Source organism: Parus major, chromosome 8 (assembly GCF_001522545.3).
Source record: "Parus major isolate Abel chromosome 8, Parus_major1.1, whole genome shotgun sequence".
NCBI lineage: Eukaryota > Metazoa > Chordata > Aves > Passeriformes > Paridae > Parus > Parus major.
The window spans coordinates 9,092,980-9,111,829 of NC_031777.1; the positions used below are offsets into that span (position 1 = coordinate 9,092,980).

General features: G+C 36.6%; 1 protein-coding gene across 5 annotated transcripts in view; it reads left to right on the forward strand.

Annotated features, from left to right (window-relative positions):
- Nucleotides 1–18,450, forward strand: part of NEK7 (NIMA related kinase 7) — a 69,202-nt gene extending 50,752 nt beyond the window's left edge. For 4 of the 5 annotated variants that reach the window (XM_015636110.2, XM_015636114.2, XM_015636112.2 and 1 more), the window contains 3 exons: nucleotides 1,774–1,868; nucleotides 6,233–6,346; nucleotides 9,947–12,608. In XM_015636110.2, coding sequence (XP_015491596.2) covers nucleotides 1,774–1,868; nucleotides 6,233–6,346; nucleotides 9,947–10,123 — 386 coding nt within the window. In that variant the 3' untranslated portion in view covers nucleotides 10,124–12,608. The other variant, XM_015636113.3, reaches the window with a different exon arrangement.
- Nucleotides 18,451–18,850: the final 400 nt, after the last annotated feature.

Here is an 18,850-nt window from a genome sequence, read left to right on the forward strand (position 1 = left end):
TGGAGATCCATTGGAGATGGAGATCCATTGGAGATGGAGATCCATTGGAGATGGAGATCCATTGGAGATGGAGATCCATTGGAGATGGAGATCCACATGATCTCCATCTGGTGAGCTCCTCTGGTTTTGCCTGTCATAGAAGCAGTTTATATGGGTTTTCAACATTTGTTTGCCAAGGAGCAGATCAGATGAAATTATGTGTTACCAGCAGCAGTGGCCTGACCCAAGATTAGCGGTTCTGGGTTTCCCTATCTGACCTGGGCCTTTCAAGTAGGAAAGTAATTCTCCCTCCTCCTCACTCCCTAAGAATGTGTGACATAGTTTGACATGCGGTATTTCTTAAAGGTAGGGCACATTGTCAAAACAAAACCCTTAACTTCTGGAAATTATTAGAGTAAAATTATCTGTCTGATTACTTAAAGCTATTTACCCATATTATTCAGATGTGGAAGTACTTGTATATTCACTGTATCTCTGTTTCCAGTATTCATATAGAGATCAATTCTGAGTTAGCCTCATCCATTCAGATGAGCAGAAGTGAAACCAGATCCTTGTGTTAATGTATGAGGTTCATACCACAAAGTAGAAAAATGAGAAATTGCTGATTTTAATTGCTGATGGTGTTGCAAGATGTTTGGTTTCAAAATAAAATCAACTTGAAATGACAGGAATCAGCTGTTTTTCATCATCTAGATTCAGTGCTTAAGAAAATATTCAAACAAAATTAAAATAAAAATATGTATGGATATGTGACTTTTTTTTCACTGCTAGGCAGTTGTTTTGGAGGATACAGGGAGAAAGTTCAGAAACAATGCACTAAAATTGCCACTACTGTTATTTTCCATAACTTCTTTTTCTTACTGCTCTGTCATACATGAAACCATCACTCATCTACTTCTTTGTAATGGCATTTTTTTTTGTAAAGGTGGAACATCTCTCAGTATTTCAGTCTTCCAAGTAATTTGTCACACAGATGGGTAGGGTTTGATTAAAATCAAGGGGAGAGATGTTCCTGAGTATCCAATATAAATTTACTCTTGTGACAGTTCTAATAAATGCTGCTTTTCAGGAGGAGACATTTCCAGAGCCCACAACTCTGAGGCAGGATTAAGCTGGGATAGGCACAGGTTTGGGAACTGAAAAGCCCTTGTGGAATTTAGTCCTATAGCTGATGGCTGAATCACCCATAGGAACCTCAGCTTCTGCTAGGCTCACTGGTTTTCCTGCCCTCATCTCTCAAGGTCCTGAATCTCAGGCTCAGTTTTAATTTCAGCTGTTCAAAGTAGCTGTGGTTTTTAGTTTCAAAATCAGCTTTTTCAGCTTTATATATCCTCAAAGGAAGAACAGATCTCATGAAGCAAAAAATAAAATTCAGCCCATGGAGGAGAATTTCTAGTTTCTAGCCACAGTGATAACAGTTTGGAAAAGTAGCAGGGATGTGTGTGTGTAGTACCTTCCCTTGGTTCTTTTCAGAAGAAACTTATGAGGTTCTTTAAAAGCAAAATTTGGAAGTGTTCTTCAACTGCGTAGCTCTGGTGATGAGGTATGACTAGTGAAAATAAAGCTGCATTGGATGAAATAGATACCTAATTCACGTATTTCTGTCAAACTGAAGTGTCCTAAGTGACACTTCAGTGATGAGTTCAAGTTTTAAGTGTAGCAAAATGAGAAAGATGAAAAGTATTCTTCTACCAGGAAAACTGTAATTTTACTACTGCATAACAACAGAAATTTTCATTCAAAAATACTTGTGGGTTTTTTTTTTTTTTGCAGTTGGTACACCTTATTATATGTCTCCAGAGAGAATACATGAAAATGGTTACAACTTCAAGTCTGACATCTGGTCTCTGGGCTGTCTGCTGTATGAGGTAATAATGATATATACAGTGAACTTAATAACATTTTTGTACTTCCCTCTTCCCCTCTCCCCCTCCCCTTACATAACTTTAGCATTTGAAATACTTTTATTTATGTTTTACTTGAACTTGCCTTTAACTGGGTTTGCTACAAAGATTTTGCAGCAATTTCATGAAGATTGGGCATGACTGAAGGATTAATGAATGAGTAATAGCAAGCACGTGTAAAATTGTCCTTGGTTTTCATGGCCTATGCTGGTTATATGATTTTGTTAATAAATGCATTGAGAAGTAGTAGCACTGATTTGAATATGTAAGTAATGCTTCCAAAAACTGCAATGTAGTTATTTTAATACAAATTTCTTATTTTTATAAATACTTCAAGTAAAATGACGAAAATGGTTTAATGTACTTACTGCTACTAGCTTGGATGAATTATCCATTTAATAACTTCTGCTGCACATACATGTAATTTTTCTGTTCTTCTGTGATGGTTAAACTGCAGTTGTTTAATTTCTCTATTGGTACAGTTGAGATTGGCAGGTGACACATAATTTTAAATAATACTGTATTCTGAGAAGATAAAGGTATGGGGCACATTGAAATGGAGGCAAATGAAGGTGTGAAGAACAGGTGGGCTTCTAAAACAAATATGTCTTCCAAGCTCTTTGCATCATTTCTTGATTAGAAGAATAAACCCTTGTGTTGAACAATGCTGGGGAAAAAAAAATGGTTCCATCAGCAATGGCAGTGAAGTCTCCCCAGTCATGTTCCAGGTAGAAACTAATATACTCAAGTCACTTTTTGTTTACTTACAAGCCACCTGCCTCAGTGGGTCAGCAGAACTCATTTAACACATACTCAGCAGTATCAGCACCTCCTTGTTTATTTTAGGATTTTGTAGAAGACATTGGCATGTTGAGGTTGGATGTTGCTGCTAGGTGAATCATTTCCAGTAATATTTGTTTACTTTCTATCACTGATATTGCTTTGAGTATTAAAAGGACAAATAGCTATATTGCAAGTCTGCAGTTTACAGATGTGTATACAGCTGTTGCTTTAAGTCTTGGGGATCATTTAAAGAAGGAAGTCCAGCTGATAGCAAGCATTTAAAAGTTTGAATTTTGAACTAAAACTTAATCCTGTGCTGGGATTCCTCAATACTGACCATGGCAGCTGCCTTGAATTTCAGTGCTCTGCTTTACACACTTGTGCAAGCTCTAAGGTAGCATAAAGGTAGATGAGTATTTTTCAGTATTACTGTTTCTTGGCCCCTCATTGGGTTACTTGAGAATTTTTTAAATCTGGAAACAAACAAATAAAACCTTTGAATTACTATTATATAAAATCCCCACAGTTAAAGGTTAATTTTTCTTTTATAGGAAATTAAATTGCTGGATATAAATCAGTAGTACTTTTCTAAAGATTTTTTTTAAGCTTGCTGCCTTTATGCTGATACTTATGTGAATATTACATTTTTCTTTAATGTAGTAGATAATCACAAAATACATAAATAACTCAGTTCCATTGATTAACTCAGCATCTTGAAATACCATTCTCCTTAGATTTATTTTAGAGGTTTTACCTTAAGCTGACATAGGGTAGTGTTTGTTTTCCTTATTGCAAGAACAAAATAACTGTTAGGACCCTTGTTGTTGATATATAGCTACAGTATTGGGCATTGTCTTCAATTGGAGCTTTTAATTTCTTTCAGAAGTGCATCTAGTTGACTCTGCAACATACCAGATATTTGTGGTGTGTTTTCTTGTTTTGTTTTGTAAGTTTATCTTGAGCATTTATCTGTAATTTTGAAATATCAGGTATAGCAAATTGAAAATACATGCTCAGCGTTTTTCTGTTAGTATTTTTCTTAATTATTGGAAAGTGGTTGCTTAATGTTCTTCAAAACTTGTGTGGACTAATGAATGATGTTATTTTTAATCTGTGCAGTTCTGTGCTGGTTGTCTTTCTGTGGTTTGTCTACAGCCTGCATTTTAGCATGTGTTATTATGTTGATTTTGTGGTGATCTGTGCTCATATGTACTGTGGATTGTCTCCAGCTTAATTGGAGGAAAGCTGTGGCGAGTTTACACATTACACATTTCAGTAAATGTTTAATTGCTGTTTAAACTCTTCAGTTATGTTTTAATTTAGGTTTAAACTAACTTATTTTTAAAAATTATTATTTCTAGTGTGTTTAACAATCTATTATTCAATGCTGTGTAGCCAATAATTTTGCAGAAGTATGTTTTAAAGTCTGAATTTTTTAGAGCCCCAGGTATTTCTGAAACCTCAAAAACACTACCAGTGGAGTTTTAATTGATATGCAACAAAGTAGACTTTACTAATTAAAATCAAGATGCTGTGCTTTTGCTACATGGACCTTTACATGGAAAAGTAGGTCTTACACATTTCCTTTTATTGTTCATCGTAGCAATTGCATCCTTACAGGGTTGTAGGTTGGTGGCTTACAGTTCAAAAAAAAAAAAAAAGGAAAAAAAAGGAGAGAGAGCGAGCTGCCACCAGCCCTGAAGACAGACAGTGGGCTTTCGTCCCTCAGACACCCCCAGAATACTAATCAGCAAAGTCAGACCCTGGAGGTCAGGGAGCAAGTCAATCATTCTAGCGATCGTCTCAGTGTGGAGGATCAAATTAGCCTGAAAAATTCAGCTGCTGGGAGGAGAGGGCGAGCAGCTGTCAGGGGCAGCAGCGAGATGCACTAATGAACCAGATGAATAGTGCAAAAGCTTGAAAATAAAAACAGGACAGTTGACATTTTTCATCTGTCAAAGCAGGAGATGCATGAAAATATAGCATTCCTGTTTTAACTCCTTAGGGGACATTCAGAATTTTTTTAACACTCGGCAGCATTCAAACAAAAGTACTTTTTAATGAACACCTAGAGTATGAAAATGAGTATCTGTGCATTTATTTGGAATTTCTGGATGCGTACAGACCCTGCAGTTGATTTTTTTTTTTCTTTCTTTTCTTTTTTGGTCTTCAGCTTGCATTTTTAACATTCTTTTTAAGGTAAGAGACAATGTCACGTAAATACAAAAACAAACATTATCTTAGTAGTACAGATTGGGAGGAGTGTAGGATGGAACTGTAGCATGATACTTGTTTTGGGAGCTTCAAAATTTTTTATTCTTACTCTAAGGTAATATTAAAAAGTACTGAACTATTTGAAAGCAAATTAATGAGCTATAAAATAAATGGAAGGGAATTTAGGTAATTCTTTTCACACATTTCCCCCAGTGATATTGATGCTTAGTCATGAAAGAGTTAAACTGCTATCTGGAGGACCACAAGACAGATGAGAGCCATTTTCAGCTTGTCCTGTCCCTGCTGAAGCTCACTGAGTAGCACAGCATGGACTAGCGTGTTTCACACACACTCTGCCTGTCTGGGGAATGTACACATTGTCCTTCCAAAATCAAACTTATTAGCACATGTAGAAAAGGGTGACTGACTTTGGGGCAGCTCTGCACTCAGAGTAGCATTCGTGCTGCTGCAGTTAAAAGATTTCTTAGGCTTTGAACAGAATGGAAAGATTTTAAATGAATTTTTAAATTTCTAATCCAGCCATCCATAGCATTTGTTTCCATCTCAAATGTCAAGTTGTAACATTGTCTGGAAATAAAGGGTAGGTTTATTAATGCTGGTTTTAGCTGATTAGTTACATAAGTGCTCTGCCACAGATTTTCTTGGTTTTGTATTGTAATTGTAAATTATTGCCATAAGTGCCAATTCTGTGCTTCTGGAAGCTTTGGGATTTTTTTAAGTGTTTTTGAATAATGTCCTGAATTACGAAGTTTTTGGGTCTGAGATTTAGGAAGTATAGATGATAACTTTTCCTTGCTTTCAAAACCCCCAATTGAATTGAAGTCTAATGTCATGGCTGTGGAAGGTTACAGAATTGCTGCAATTATCTAGTGTTATCTGCACAATGCATCGCTTTGCGTTAGATATTGTTTTCCTTTAAGTTACATGTTTTCTTACAAAAGGTCTTCCAAGGAAAACTACAAGTTTGGATTTTTTTTGGTGTCCCTTGTGGTGCAAGAACCCTCTACTCTCAGCAATATCGTAAACTACAGAATTTCTCCTCATAGTCTATTATGAAAACCCTAATAATGTACAATTCAGATACTGCACTGTAAGGATTGTGACAGCTATAGTTGTATGACATAGAATAAGTACATACAGTGATTACAGGAATAGTTTTGGAACTTCAGTTATTATCACTGCAACGCCCCCTCTAAGCAAAGCATTGAGAGTCATAAAGAATCACTTTCAATTTGTTACTATTACAGATTTTATGACAAAATAGCTTTATTGAAAAACGCAAATGAAAACTATACATTTTCTTTAAACAGATGGCTGCACTGCAGAGTCCCTTTTATGGTGACAAAATGAACTTGTACTCTCTGTGCAAGAAGATAGAACAGTGTGACTACCCACCTCTCCCTTCAGATCACTATTCAGAGGAAGTAAGTAATTTTCCTTTCCATGGGCTGGATCCCCAGTTTATGTAAGCTGGCATGCATCCAGGGAAGTAAATGAACTTGTGTGATTTTATGTTATTTGCAGAATATGCCTATAAGTGTTTGCTTGTTGAACTCACTCAAATGTTCCTGTCAAAACAAGTCTCTCATGATTTATATTTGAGGGTATTAATGATGGAAACGTCACACTGTTAGATTCTTAATTTCATTTGGCTTCTTTGGAAGTATGACAAAATGCTTTCCCAGAATGCACGATGATTATATTCCACATGCCAGGATGGGATAGTCTTACATCTATAGGGTGTTTTTCTAAAAGCACAACTATATATGTTTGTGTTGCACAGTAAATTAGTGTCCTGGCCCAGTTCCTCTAGGGGCCTGCTTTAAAATAGATATAATGTAACTCGTAGTAAAAACAAATTGTTCAGGTTCCTTTTGTCTCCATTTTAACACTGGGATGTGCTGTTCAGTACGATGTTGCAAGGAGTGGTTCTTGACAAGACTAAGAGTAAATTTCAGAGAAATACAGGCAGACATAGTAATTGAATTTGAACAATATATTCCTGCAAATCTCAGCAGTGTTTGTTTTAAGCTGAGAGCTAACAGTTCTTACTGTCATTAGTGCATTTAAGGGGGAGTACTTGCTTTTATAAGCTCTAAAATGAAAAGAAACTAAGCAAAATAAATATTTTTCTTAGTGTAACAAAATGAAAAAATATAAATGCTTGCTCGTCAGTGTGCAGAGATGCCACTTTTGAAGTACTTTCCTACTTTGAAAAGAACAGGGCAAACTGATAGGAGCTGTAAACCAAAGAACAGGTATTAGTAACCAATTCTAATTGAATTCAGACTACATGAATTAAAGATTACTTTGAAAACACAAATAAACACAAGCACTGAAATACTTTTAATAAACATAAAGCATTATACAATTTCATTTATAGAGTAGGGGTTGTAATTCTGAACCTTAAATTTTCTTGCATTCACAGACAGTGATTGGACTATTAATAAAAGATTACTGCTCAATGTTTTGTTTTATATTTATAGTGACAATTTTTCCTCTTTTATGAAACAAACTGGACTTAAAAAGATAATTAGGTGACGTTAGAAAGAATGAAATAATGATCTATTGTGTAATTTATACACTCTAGCTCTTTGTGGGTTTGCCGATTAGTCATTTTACCTTGGCCATTTTTAATTATTATTTATTATAGACTCTAAATATGGCAGTTCATAGAACCAGCTTCAGAACTGGAGGCCTAGAAATACAGTAGGGTGTGAACAATAATGCAAAATAATAGCAAGAATGTCAGGGGCCGTTCTTTGTTGTGTCATTCATGCTGTCTTCCTTTTTCCATGAAGCACATGAATATTTCACATATCTGCATCCTCATCCTCTATTCTTCTTGACTAATTTTCAGACTGTCTGAATTTGCATTTCACATGGTAGCTGATTAGGAGATGCTGAATGCAGCAGTGAAGCCTCAGCAGGCGGTTTCCATGGTGACCTTCAGCAGGATTTTAATGATTATACCACTAGTGGTTTGTTGAAGTTAGCCTGCCTGCAAGGCTACTTTGCTGCAACTAAGCGTGAAGTTGGAGATGTGGATTCCCAGCCAAGGGGCAAATATCAAAGTCTGACCCAGACAGAAGGTCTTAGAATTTGGGTGGGTAGAGAGATTCCAGCTTTTCCTTACATCTGTATAGGTTTTTTGTTTTGCAAACACATGCAAAGCACAACATGTTACTTTCCATTTATTTCAAAGCAGACATGTAGTTCTGCACCTTGATAAGCCAGTTACCTGCAAAATACACGTAAATTATTCTTAAAGATAATGAGAGAATCAGAGCTAGTTTAGATATTAAGATGGGTAAGAAAAGAGTATCTTAAAAGAAGTCATCAGTTATGGAAACTGTAATGGGAATATTTTTTATGTTCTGCTGTGAAGACTTGTGTCTTCACTAGGGTATGTGGAAAACATACATTTATTATCTGTTGCTCTGAAATAAACCATTTTTAGCTTGTACAGAAAATACTGTGCTGGCATGAACTGTAAGAAAGAGAAACAAGCAAGTGTTATCTGTCATATTAGAATACTGTCCTAAATGTTTCACCTGTACAGGAAATATAGTTGTCAAACCTTTAACCAGGTCAGAAGGATGCTTGGTGAGCAGTAAAGGTCAGGGATCACTGAATAGTGAAACCCACTTCATTTTTTGTGAAAAAGAATTTTCTGAAATAAAACCTTCACTGAGTGTTGATCTCTGCATCCTCTAATACAGGAGTGTAAATACTTTAATTATGGAATATAAGACAAGTGTTTTTTCAAGAAACTTTTTGTAAGTAAATTTTCTTGAGTTTTAAGGTGTGACATTTTTTCCAAGTTTTGAAACCTGTGTAAGAGTAACATGTAATTGTCACATCTGTGTCATCAGAGAACAGTGTAATAGAGAGATGCACCTTTAGATGGACAAATGGGTAATGTTTCTAAAAATCTTTGATTAGCAATCCTAATAGTCTGAGATGCATTTTCACAAACTATTGCTTCAGTGGTAGACACAAGCCAAAATTTTCATAAGCTTGATAACTTTGGTTAACTCAATTTTTTTATATCCCTTAAAAACATCTGGTATTGAGAGTCATTACTCAGCATTTACTAAAAGCTATTCTGCTTTAGGGAGTTCAAAGCTGGGACTGCGTTGCCACTTTCAATCAATACTCTTAAAGCCTTATCAGCTAATATTAGTATCCCATTGCTTTCATGATGAAGTTTTAAAATCTTCCCTTCGATTGAGGTGCATTTCTTCTAAAGTTCATTGCCAACCTCCTACCTGGAAGTGAAAGCAGAAGGAGACAGCAGGTCCACAATGGTAGTGTTAGTTTGCCACCAGGGCTTGAGAAAAGCACTCAGAAAAGGATTCAAGAAAGTTTTATTTGGAGTAAGAACGGTGTTGTGTGTATGTTTTTTAATGCAAACTTCCCTATGTGAAAATTCCTCTATTTCAGCTGGCTAACAATGCTAAGTACTTGCCTGTTATATTTGTCTTTCCCCAGCCCCCACCCCCATCCTGACTTGAGTGATAATTATTTATTTCATAGCTGAAAAACCTGCTAAAGTTAAAGAAAGTGTATCCCACTGCTCCAGTGTCAGGCTAAGCTCCAGGCTAAAGACAGTCACTGTGCTAAGTGCACAGAGGAGGTTAAGAACAATAAGCAGACAAAGAAGTTTGCAGCTTGGGGATGCAACAGGAGGTCCCTCTAGCTCAGTCTGCTCTGCCTCTTGGCCAGTCTGTGCCAGGTAGTAAAAAATGACTTCTATCTCTAATGATAGTCTGATTTTAGACTCTCAGTGCCTCTTCCCATGACACTGGTGAGCTTTTCTGATACACTGGAAATTTCATTAGTACTAGAGGAGCTGAGAGATGGATTTCAGGTTTATTGAAATGGATATTCCTGTAGGAGTGAAGGATTAATACTATAGCCAAGTATTAGCATCCAGTGTGGTCCCAGTTTCAGTCCTGAAAGAATTTGTTCCTGTGTAACTTTTCATCCTGTATAGCAGAATTCATTCACCTTCTTCCAAGGGTTTGCTTTTCACTTATGAGGCTCAAAAGAATTCAAGGATTTTGCAGTTACTCAGGAATCTGCACTATTGTGCAGCGTGGTCAGCTCAGCATTCCTGCCTTACCAGTGAGATTTTGAACCTGCCAAGGGGAGAGCAGCACAGAGATACTGCAGTAATTGCAGTGACTGCCATTTAAAGATGTCTGTGACAAGGCTTCTCAAGTACTCAACAGGTAAATTTCTTGAAGATCTATTCCTGCTGTTCAACAAACAGTAAAGTATTGATAAAAAGCTAGTAAAAACAGGAGAAAGAACAATCTGCTTCCCCTTTGATGCTGGCTTTGTGGGTTTCAACCCTTCAAGGTCCTTTATGAAGGACCTTGTATTCACTGTATGCAGTTCTATTGAACAGATGGAAGTCTTCACAGAGAAAAAGAAATGTATACATTCAGGATTAGATGTATATTGCAGATAAATTACACCTGTATTCTCTTCACAAAATGTTGCCTTATTTGACTCGAATTTCAGGGTTGATGGTGTTGGATCTTCTTCAGTCTTTCTTGTTTTCTGTGCAAGCTGTCTGAGGTGTTGCATGGCAAGCTGCTCATCTCTGCTTAGACCGTGCCTCCTGCTTGCCCTGTGTCCCACCTGCTTCTTCTGCAGGAGATTGTTTGGCTTGCACATTTGTATTACATGATGGCAATTATTATTTTTTACAGTTGCTAATGATTTCTAGCATTGTGTTCTTCAAATGTTTGGGAGTTATTGCAGGCTAATAGCTTTTATTGCCACTGGCATTATATCTGTTTATTGACTGCCAGAAGCACTATGATGGCTTTTATAACTCCATTAGTCAGAGTATACTTAATGTATTTAAAGTTCAAATTCTGTTATTTTTAACAGATTTTAAGATTATTTTGATTTGATACGTTTCTTTTCAATCCGGTAATCTGACCACATTCTTCAGAATTACCTCACTTTTAAATATTGAGCTCTTCTTGCCAAAGAATGGGATGTCTAATGGCATAGTTTTTATACTGTAGAATAAAAAAATTTTGTACATTATCATTATATTGTTTTGTACAGTTTATCTGCAACGGCAAATGGACAAAGCTTTATATAGTGGTGTGCAGTGCTTCCTCCTTATTTCCAGGAATTCCTATTCCCATACATTTGAATTAATCTTCAGAAAAGTGAAAGGAGTATAATTATAATTTAAAATCCTTCCTTTTTTTTTTTTTTTTTTTAAAGCAGGAAGAAAACTCTCTGATGGCAGGTTTAAAGAGACAGCCCATATTACTTTTGAATAATGAGGGTGATGAGGTCGCTCTGTGTTAGTTGCAATAATTAGTTTTTTTCAATAATCCTACCTAGTAGTACTCACTGGGAGACCGAACCAAATTTGATATATTGCCATAGAAGACTGGATCACAATGTTTTTGTTGGGGTGTCCTCCCCTTCTCTCCCCACCTGTCCCCAGTGCTATAAGGAGGTTCAGGAGGATTTGGCAAAGCTACTTAAAAGCATGAAGATCTTCAGAATTGATTAGGTAGTTTTTGCAAAGCATTTTGAACATTTCAGTAAGTCAGTATGAAAGAGGTATGTTGAAGAATGCTTAGGAGAGGCACTCAGTTTAAAATAGATGCCCTATAAGAAGGTTATCCATACAATATATTAAGTTCTAATGTCATAAATTCTTAGGCATATCAGTGGAGGAAGAAAAGCCTGCAAGTGTCCTGACAGTTTGTGAAGGCAATGAAAAGTATGCAGGTGGTGTGGAAGCTCTTTTGGGTTGGTTATATGTATGCTGAATATGTCCATTAAAGACACCCACTAGATTGTGGTGCTTCTGGAAACATGTAATTTTCTGGTCAGTGATTTGTTTATTCTTAGAGGCTTTTGGGAATATTTTTTAATTATGTGCTTCTTTGTGTAAAGAACACTAAAAACAATCTAATCCTAAGGAATACATACCGGGATGCAGGCCAAAACTTATTTATTCCAGTATCATGTATTCAGCAGGGGACAAGTGGAGGGCCAGCATAATGTGGTACTTGCCAAAAATACTTTCCCAGCTTTCAGTTTTAAGTTCAGATATTTCCTCAAGGGTGGAGTCCTTGTAACAGGTAGTCCTCAGTGGGTTTAATTTGTTCAGTGGCTTAATGAATGTGTCTGTATTAGTGGCTCCTGGCAGCAGGAGATTCTGGAGGTTAACTGTGTTAGATGGAGCACCACTGCCTTTTGTTGGGCCCTGTCAGGCAGAAAAGCCATTTATTGCTGGCTAAGTCCTGTATCGGGACTGAATGAGCAAAGCAGCCCGTATTTACCTTCACTCTGCTCCTTTCAGTCTTGTGGGCTTTGCAGGCACGGCCCTCCAGAAACGGGAAATTTTCTGTAAATTATGTGGACTAAATGCATGTCTGAATTTGAATGTTGAAAGGATTAGAACTTGAATTTTCTCAGTGTTTCTGGACGGCAGTGCAAATTGTAGAAATCAGGGGAGTGTGCTGCATACGTGTTTGCATAGGGCTGCGTGCAGTGTGTGAGCAGAGAGGGAGGGCTGCCTGCGTGCTTGTGCAGAATCGCTGTTTGCCTAATTTCTGCCAGCTGTATTAATTTGAATTTGATAATTCACAAATGCTGCTCGTAAGAAGGCCATTGCTCCTGTCATGTTCTCTCCCTCTTGTAGCTGCGACAATTAGTTAATATGTGCATCAACCCGGATCCGGAGAAGCGCCCAGACGTCACCTACGTGTATGATGTAGCGAAACGTATGCACGCACACACCGCCAGCAGCTGAACAGCCTGCAGAGCCCCAGGAAAGGACCAGCAAGAACCAAGTGCTTTAAATAAACCATCCCACCTCTCCCTGTGTGCTACACAAATGTAATTATTTGAAGCTTACTGTTGTGCTTTGAATTGTAAACCAGTTTATATACAAGCTTTGTTGTTTTCTGTTTATTTCTGGGTTTTGTATATTTTACTAACTTGCAATTGTACAGCAGGTTTAAATATGTAAAGCGTAATTTTAAGATGCCGTGAACCACTGTTTCCATGTTAGTGGGTTCAAGTATACTTTCTGTAATAACAAAGTTGTATTCAGTTGGGCCTCAGTTCTAAAACACAGTTGCACTTTTGCACATAATACTCATATTAGGCTTATTATCAAGAAGCAAAATATCTGAATCTCTCGCCTTCTTAGTAATTTATGGAAAGTATGAATCAGCACAGTTAACTTTATTTTTGTCTTTCTTCCAAGAGGAACATAATTATTACAGGAGCTTATTGTATTTTATATTGAATTGTAGTTTGCAGCTCTTGCTGTAAGAGCAGAGAAGGTATAGAATTAATTCTCTGCTTGCCAAATGCAATGGAAAGATAACTTCAGGAAAAATTGTCAGGCTGAAGTTTTTGTAACATCCCCTTTTGTTTTGTTAGTCCCTCATGATAGACAAAACGTTTGTTGGAGGTTTTCTGGGAAAATTTAAGGTGTTGATTCAGCAATAGGTTTGTTTTCACTGGACTTGCGAAACACCGCCCTGGGGCAATGGGAATCTGCATAGTTCAGTCTTAAAAACAGTGCAGATGCTTCTTGTAGCCAGTAAGGTTCTTTTGTGGCTGTCCTTTGAGCAGGTCTGATTAAAAGGCACCATCTTTTAAGTTACAACTTCCCAACTGTTTGTGTATATGTCACTGTAGATTTTTTGTGTTTAAAATAATTTGAGTGACCTTACAGTATATTTAAATTCTAATTTTTTTTTCTAAATACTGAAATCTTTTGGCAAAGATATAATAGATATAATAGTCAAAATGTATTCTACATAAATATATGATCTTTGTATGCTGTATCCTGAGAGTTTTATATTTAGCAGAAGTAAATTATGTTTAACAGAAAGTTGCCACGCCTTAATTTGGGAAATAATTATATATGCAAACTGTCTTACAGATACTTTATTCGTTTAAAAGGAAATGCTGAATATTTTTGTCATACTCTTGGGGTATGCTTATGTAATAATTTTGTTGTTAAGGAAAGAATGTTTTTTTGTTTTTAAATGTGATAAAAATGGAGAGTGAAATGAAATTCCTTGAGTTTCAAGACTGAACTTTTTTTACGAAACTGTCAAATTATCAGTGACAGCAGCTGAGGAGCTGTTACTGTCAGTTAGGTCTTTTTCTTTATGTGGGTAAAAAGTTAGTGCAAATAAAAGCATCAGTATGTACATACACTTATAGGTTCTAGATGCAGTCACATCCTTGCATGCTCAGATTTTTTTTTTGCTTGTTTGTTTCTCTGTGCAGCTGTAATTTTTATTTGATATAATGATCAAATAAAAGCCACTTGTGGAGCTTGTGTTCAAGGGAGGGTCAGAGTTGTTTTTGGTTTTGTATTTTTTAAAACTACAAATACTATGAAAATTGTGTTTGGGAAAAAAAAAAGGGTAGTTTTTAGATGGTATGTGCCAGATCATCGGCTTATCTTATATATACTTTTTTATTTTTTGCTTCCAGGTTTTGTAGGACAAATTGTATGAAACTGTAGTTGTATTTCTCACTTCTGTGTGCACTTAACCTTATAGAACTTCAGTGGAACAGTTTGTTGGAAATAAGTATTTGAGAAACTTTGGTCTGTGTTTAGCAACCTCTGGATTTGTTTTCATTTATTAAATGGTTATATAATTTAAAACATGATGGTTATATTCTGTAACAATGTTTCACATGTCATAGAATGAAATGCATTGTATTGAAAAAGGCAGCACAATATTTGCTTGACTGCCAGAATTAGTTCTTAATATGCACAAGTACTCAATTTTTTTTTTCCAAAATGTGCTAGAACATTTAAAAATCACTGAAAAAAACCCCAAGTGTAATGAAGGCCATTTGTATATAATATTATGCATAAAATTTGAACTTTTCCTGCCAGAAACTGCTCACAGATATCCCTCCCCTGGAAGGGTATATTGAGTGAAAGAATCATGAGTTAATGGTTAGTAATTGTGCATACTTAAAAATTAAATTTTTTTTTAGCACTGTGGTTTGTGGGTTTTTTTTTTAGCATTTATGATCAAATATTGTGCTGAGGAAAAGAAATAGTTATTCCTGACTTAAAATTTGTGAAATGAATGGTGCGCCTGACTCTGGTAACACATAATTAAAAAGCCAATATGGGTTGGTAGAACTGCTTACATAAGTGGGGATTGTAGAATCTCTCCCTAAAGTGCCTGGTAACATATGAAAATGATAAGTCTTGTTATAACACTCCAATGTATGCTATATGCTTATAAAATATTTTCTTTTCTAAACCGCCATCCTGTTTTTCATATGTTCATGATAACATTTGGCACTATCTATGTTAAGGTATGGTATTGTTTTCTTTAAAGAAAACTTGTTACATTTCTACTGAAAATGTCTGACCAGCTCCTCCTTTTATTTCAGAAATGCTTCAGTATTAACTAGTGTCAGGAGTGAACTTTGCATAAAATATTGTCTTGAAAGCTCCCCTGCTGTGCAGTAGTCAAATAGAAATAAAACATACAGGTATTAAACATAATGTAAAAATTGTAGTGTTTCTATGATTTTTTCAAACTTTTATTTTTTAAATATATATATATATATAGTAGATGCTGCCTATCTTGTCCACAACTTACTGCTTCCAGTAATTGATTCTGAGATTTCTTGACTGCAACAAAAGGCAGTACACTAAAAAATATCATTTTTGTATTATTTGTTAAAAGATTTCCTAAAAATGCTACATCAAATATATTGTATGTTTTCAACTAAAATTTTAAACTAAATTCAAAATTATTTTCAAGCCATATTAAAATCTGTGATAAAGCATAAAAAATAACAAAGAGCTCCCATTATGGCTCCAGTCCTGTGAGTGCTTGTTTATATTTCAGCTGCTTTTATGTAATTTCAGTAATTTTGAGTGAACCACATCACACATACGAATAAATCAGTAGGGTAGATGGAAATTATGTACTCAGCTCACTTTTTATACTCTGTGTGTCACTGGTTTGGTAGCAGGGAATAATTTGGGTTTTTTCCCCCTCTTCTGTTGCACTCCTAATGATCCAGCTCCCAATTGTATGAGCAGGCAATAGAAGCATGTTGTCTTTTTGTAATGAGCAGAAACTTCAAAAACATGCCAGTATAGCAGAAGATGAAATGCAGTATTAGAAGTGTCTGAGAAAGCTGGTGTTTTATTCATGCTCATGATTAAGAAAGCCATAGAGTGAAATTCTTGACAGAGGCTTGGAAATAGAGAAGAACTTTTATGCCAGTGGTTCTCAGATACCTCTGAATGGGACCCAAAGTCGCAGTGATGTTTGTTTGCAGCAATCTGTCTGCTTAACCTCTTATCTTTGCTGTTATACAGTGTGGTGAGAATCTTAACAGCTGAGTTGGAGTGCTGGTGAATGCTGCATTGGCTGTGTGAGCTGGTAGGAGCAGGAGGTGATGTGAAGGAGAGTCAGCAAAGGCCTTCAAGTCTTGTTTTGTGAAGACATAAAGGTGCTGGATGGCAGAGGTCAAATCACTGTTTTTCCATAATTTTAAATTGTCTTTATCTATTTCAAACAGTCAGATTTTTCCCAGCCCAGTCATATCCCCACATTATCTAGTCAGTGGCAGTGATGGTCTTTCGAATTTCTGATCTGGGTGAGTAAATCTTTCTGGCAAGGAGGGAAATAGAGGTGCTGACCCTGCCTGGTGGGGTGCTACTTAGGTTTGAACATGACTCAAATATAGATGTTTAGAGTTGTTTTTTCAACTTTATTTCCTTCTCTGACGCTTTTTAAAAAGTACTTTCCACCACTAAAGTTCTATGACTGCTTCATCAGTCCTGTTGTCAGCCCTGCCTTCTTCCTGGTTTGAAGTCCTCTGTGTCTCGTTTTCCTAGTGGTCATTAGTTAGCATCTTTGTGACTTTGCTAAACTCAGCCCATTTCTGTCTTTTCAAATTTCATCCCTCCCATTGGGCAAATGCAGTTCCTTTCCCCTGATCAGTACTTTAATCCTTTGTTCTTCATTCTGTTTTTCCAGCCCAATGCCTGGGATTTCTAGTTTTAGATAGATTTTCTTGCTGTCTCAATCATTCCCATGACCTTGTCTTTACTAAATACTGTTCACTTTATTATCTCTCATTTCTAAATTCCCTTCCTCTGATCACTACCTGCTCTTTTTCAGCTTATCTGTCTTTCTCTCTCCTCTACCCTGTCACTCACTCCTTTTGGGATCTCCAGTCTATTAACCTTTTTGACTCCTTCGTCTTACTGCTGCCTCCTTCCTTCACTGGCCTCACTTCTTTTGACTCACTGGTCATTATTTTTATCTCTATCTCCTTCTCTGTACATGGTTTCCTTGGCTGCTTCTCACACTGCCCTGTCTCTATTCCTCCCTCCAGACATATTCTCTTGTAATTTCTTAATTTCCATTCCAGCCTTTCTGAATATCTGAAGAGTGTGTCAGCACAACACAGCTTTGGACTCAGCTTTGCCTTACTTGCTTCAATGCTCTTCCCAAACAGACTTTTTAACCTCTTTTATCTCACCTTATTTTTCTTGTTGAACTTACTTGCAGATCTGCTGTTCATTTTCATTCTGCATTCATTCTTGATACAAAATCTTCAATCCTGATTTTGTTGCATGACAACATCCTTTTCAAAGTTGTTTTCTTTCTCAGGATCTGTTTCTGAACTGAGCTTCTCTGCCTCTTAACTCTGCAATTTTGCCCCTTTTATTTCTGTATGTTTTATGCCTCTCATTCCTTTCATTGAATTACTTCTTCCTTCGGTAGCAACCAAGTTTCTCTTTCATCTATTTTTAAAGGGGTGGCACCTATCATTGTAAGTGTTTATGGTTATAATGCTTCTTCCTTTTTTCTCCCTCTCATCTGAAATTCATGTACCTAAACATCCTCTCTCCAGTTTGTTTTTTGGATTTTTATGTTACGCTTTATTTGAATGCCCCAAAAATCCAGTGCTTCTCCCCCCTAGTATGATTCTCCTATGGTTCTATCTCCAGATTATTCCTTTAGTATCCAGCTAGCCTCAGACCTCTTTAGATTCAAAGGTCTAATTTTTATTTCTGACTCCCTCTAGACTATTTTGTAACATCCCTGACAATTTTTCTTGCCTGTTTTCCAAGGCCACAACCTTTCTATCTCTGACACTTCTCCCATGCCTGCGTATCAAATGTCTGAGTTAGATGTATCAGAATCCAGCCCTCTCACTATCTGTTCTTCTTATCTTTTCTCTTCACTGATTTAACCTCTGTGTCATTTTGGCTTCTTTTCTCCCTTCAAAGTATCAAAATTGACAAGACTAAACTGTCATTGGGCTTTCACTGTTTTGTGTGCTGAAGAAAAAACTTGACCAAATTATTACTTGTTTTGTGTTTTAAAGAGACCTGAATCCCACAAATCTGACTTTGTTTCAGTACTGTAGGGTTGGAATAGATTGTTTCTCCAAGTATGTAGTAAGTCCTTGAATTTGGGCCTTTCATTTTCTGTCATTTTAGATCAAGAGATTTTTTTCTCTTTAATTGCTTTGTATTTACTGTGTGTAACCTTGTCTTGTCTTTTTCCTGCGCATACAGCTAACAGTTGTTTTCTTGCTATAGCAAATTGAATTCAGTGCTTTTAAGTATTGCTTGAAATAAGAATGTGCCTAAGAGCTCCCCTGGCTGGACCCAGAGTTGGGCACAGAGCTCCTCTGTGTTCCTGTGCCACCCAGACCTGCCAGGTGCAGGACTGAGCCCAGTGCTCTACTGCTTCTCTACCCATGCTGCCCTAACGTAAAACCAAACCAGAGCTGCCTCTATGCAGGTGCATGGTTTTCTGTGTGGCTACACAGGCTGACTTCACGCTTTTAGCAGGCTTTCAGAGGTGAAAGATTGTGTGTTTGCAAAGATTCACTGTTGGTCATAT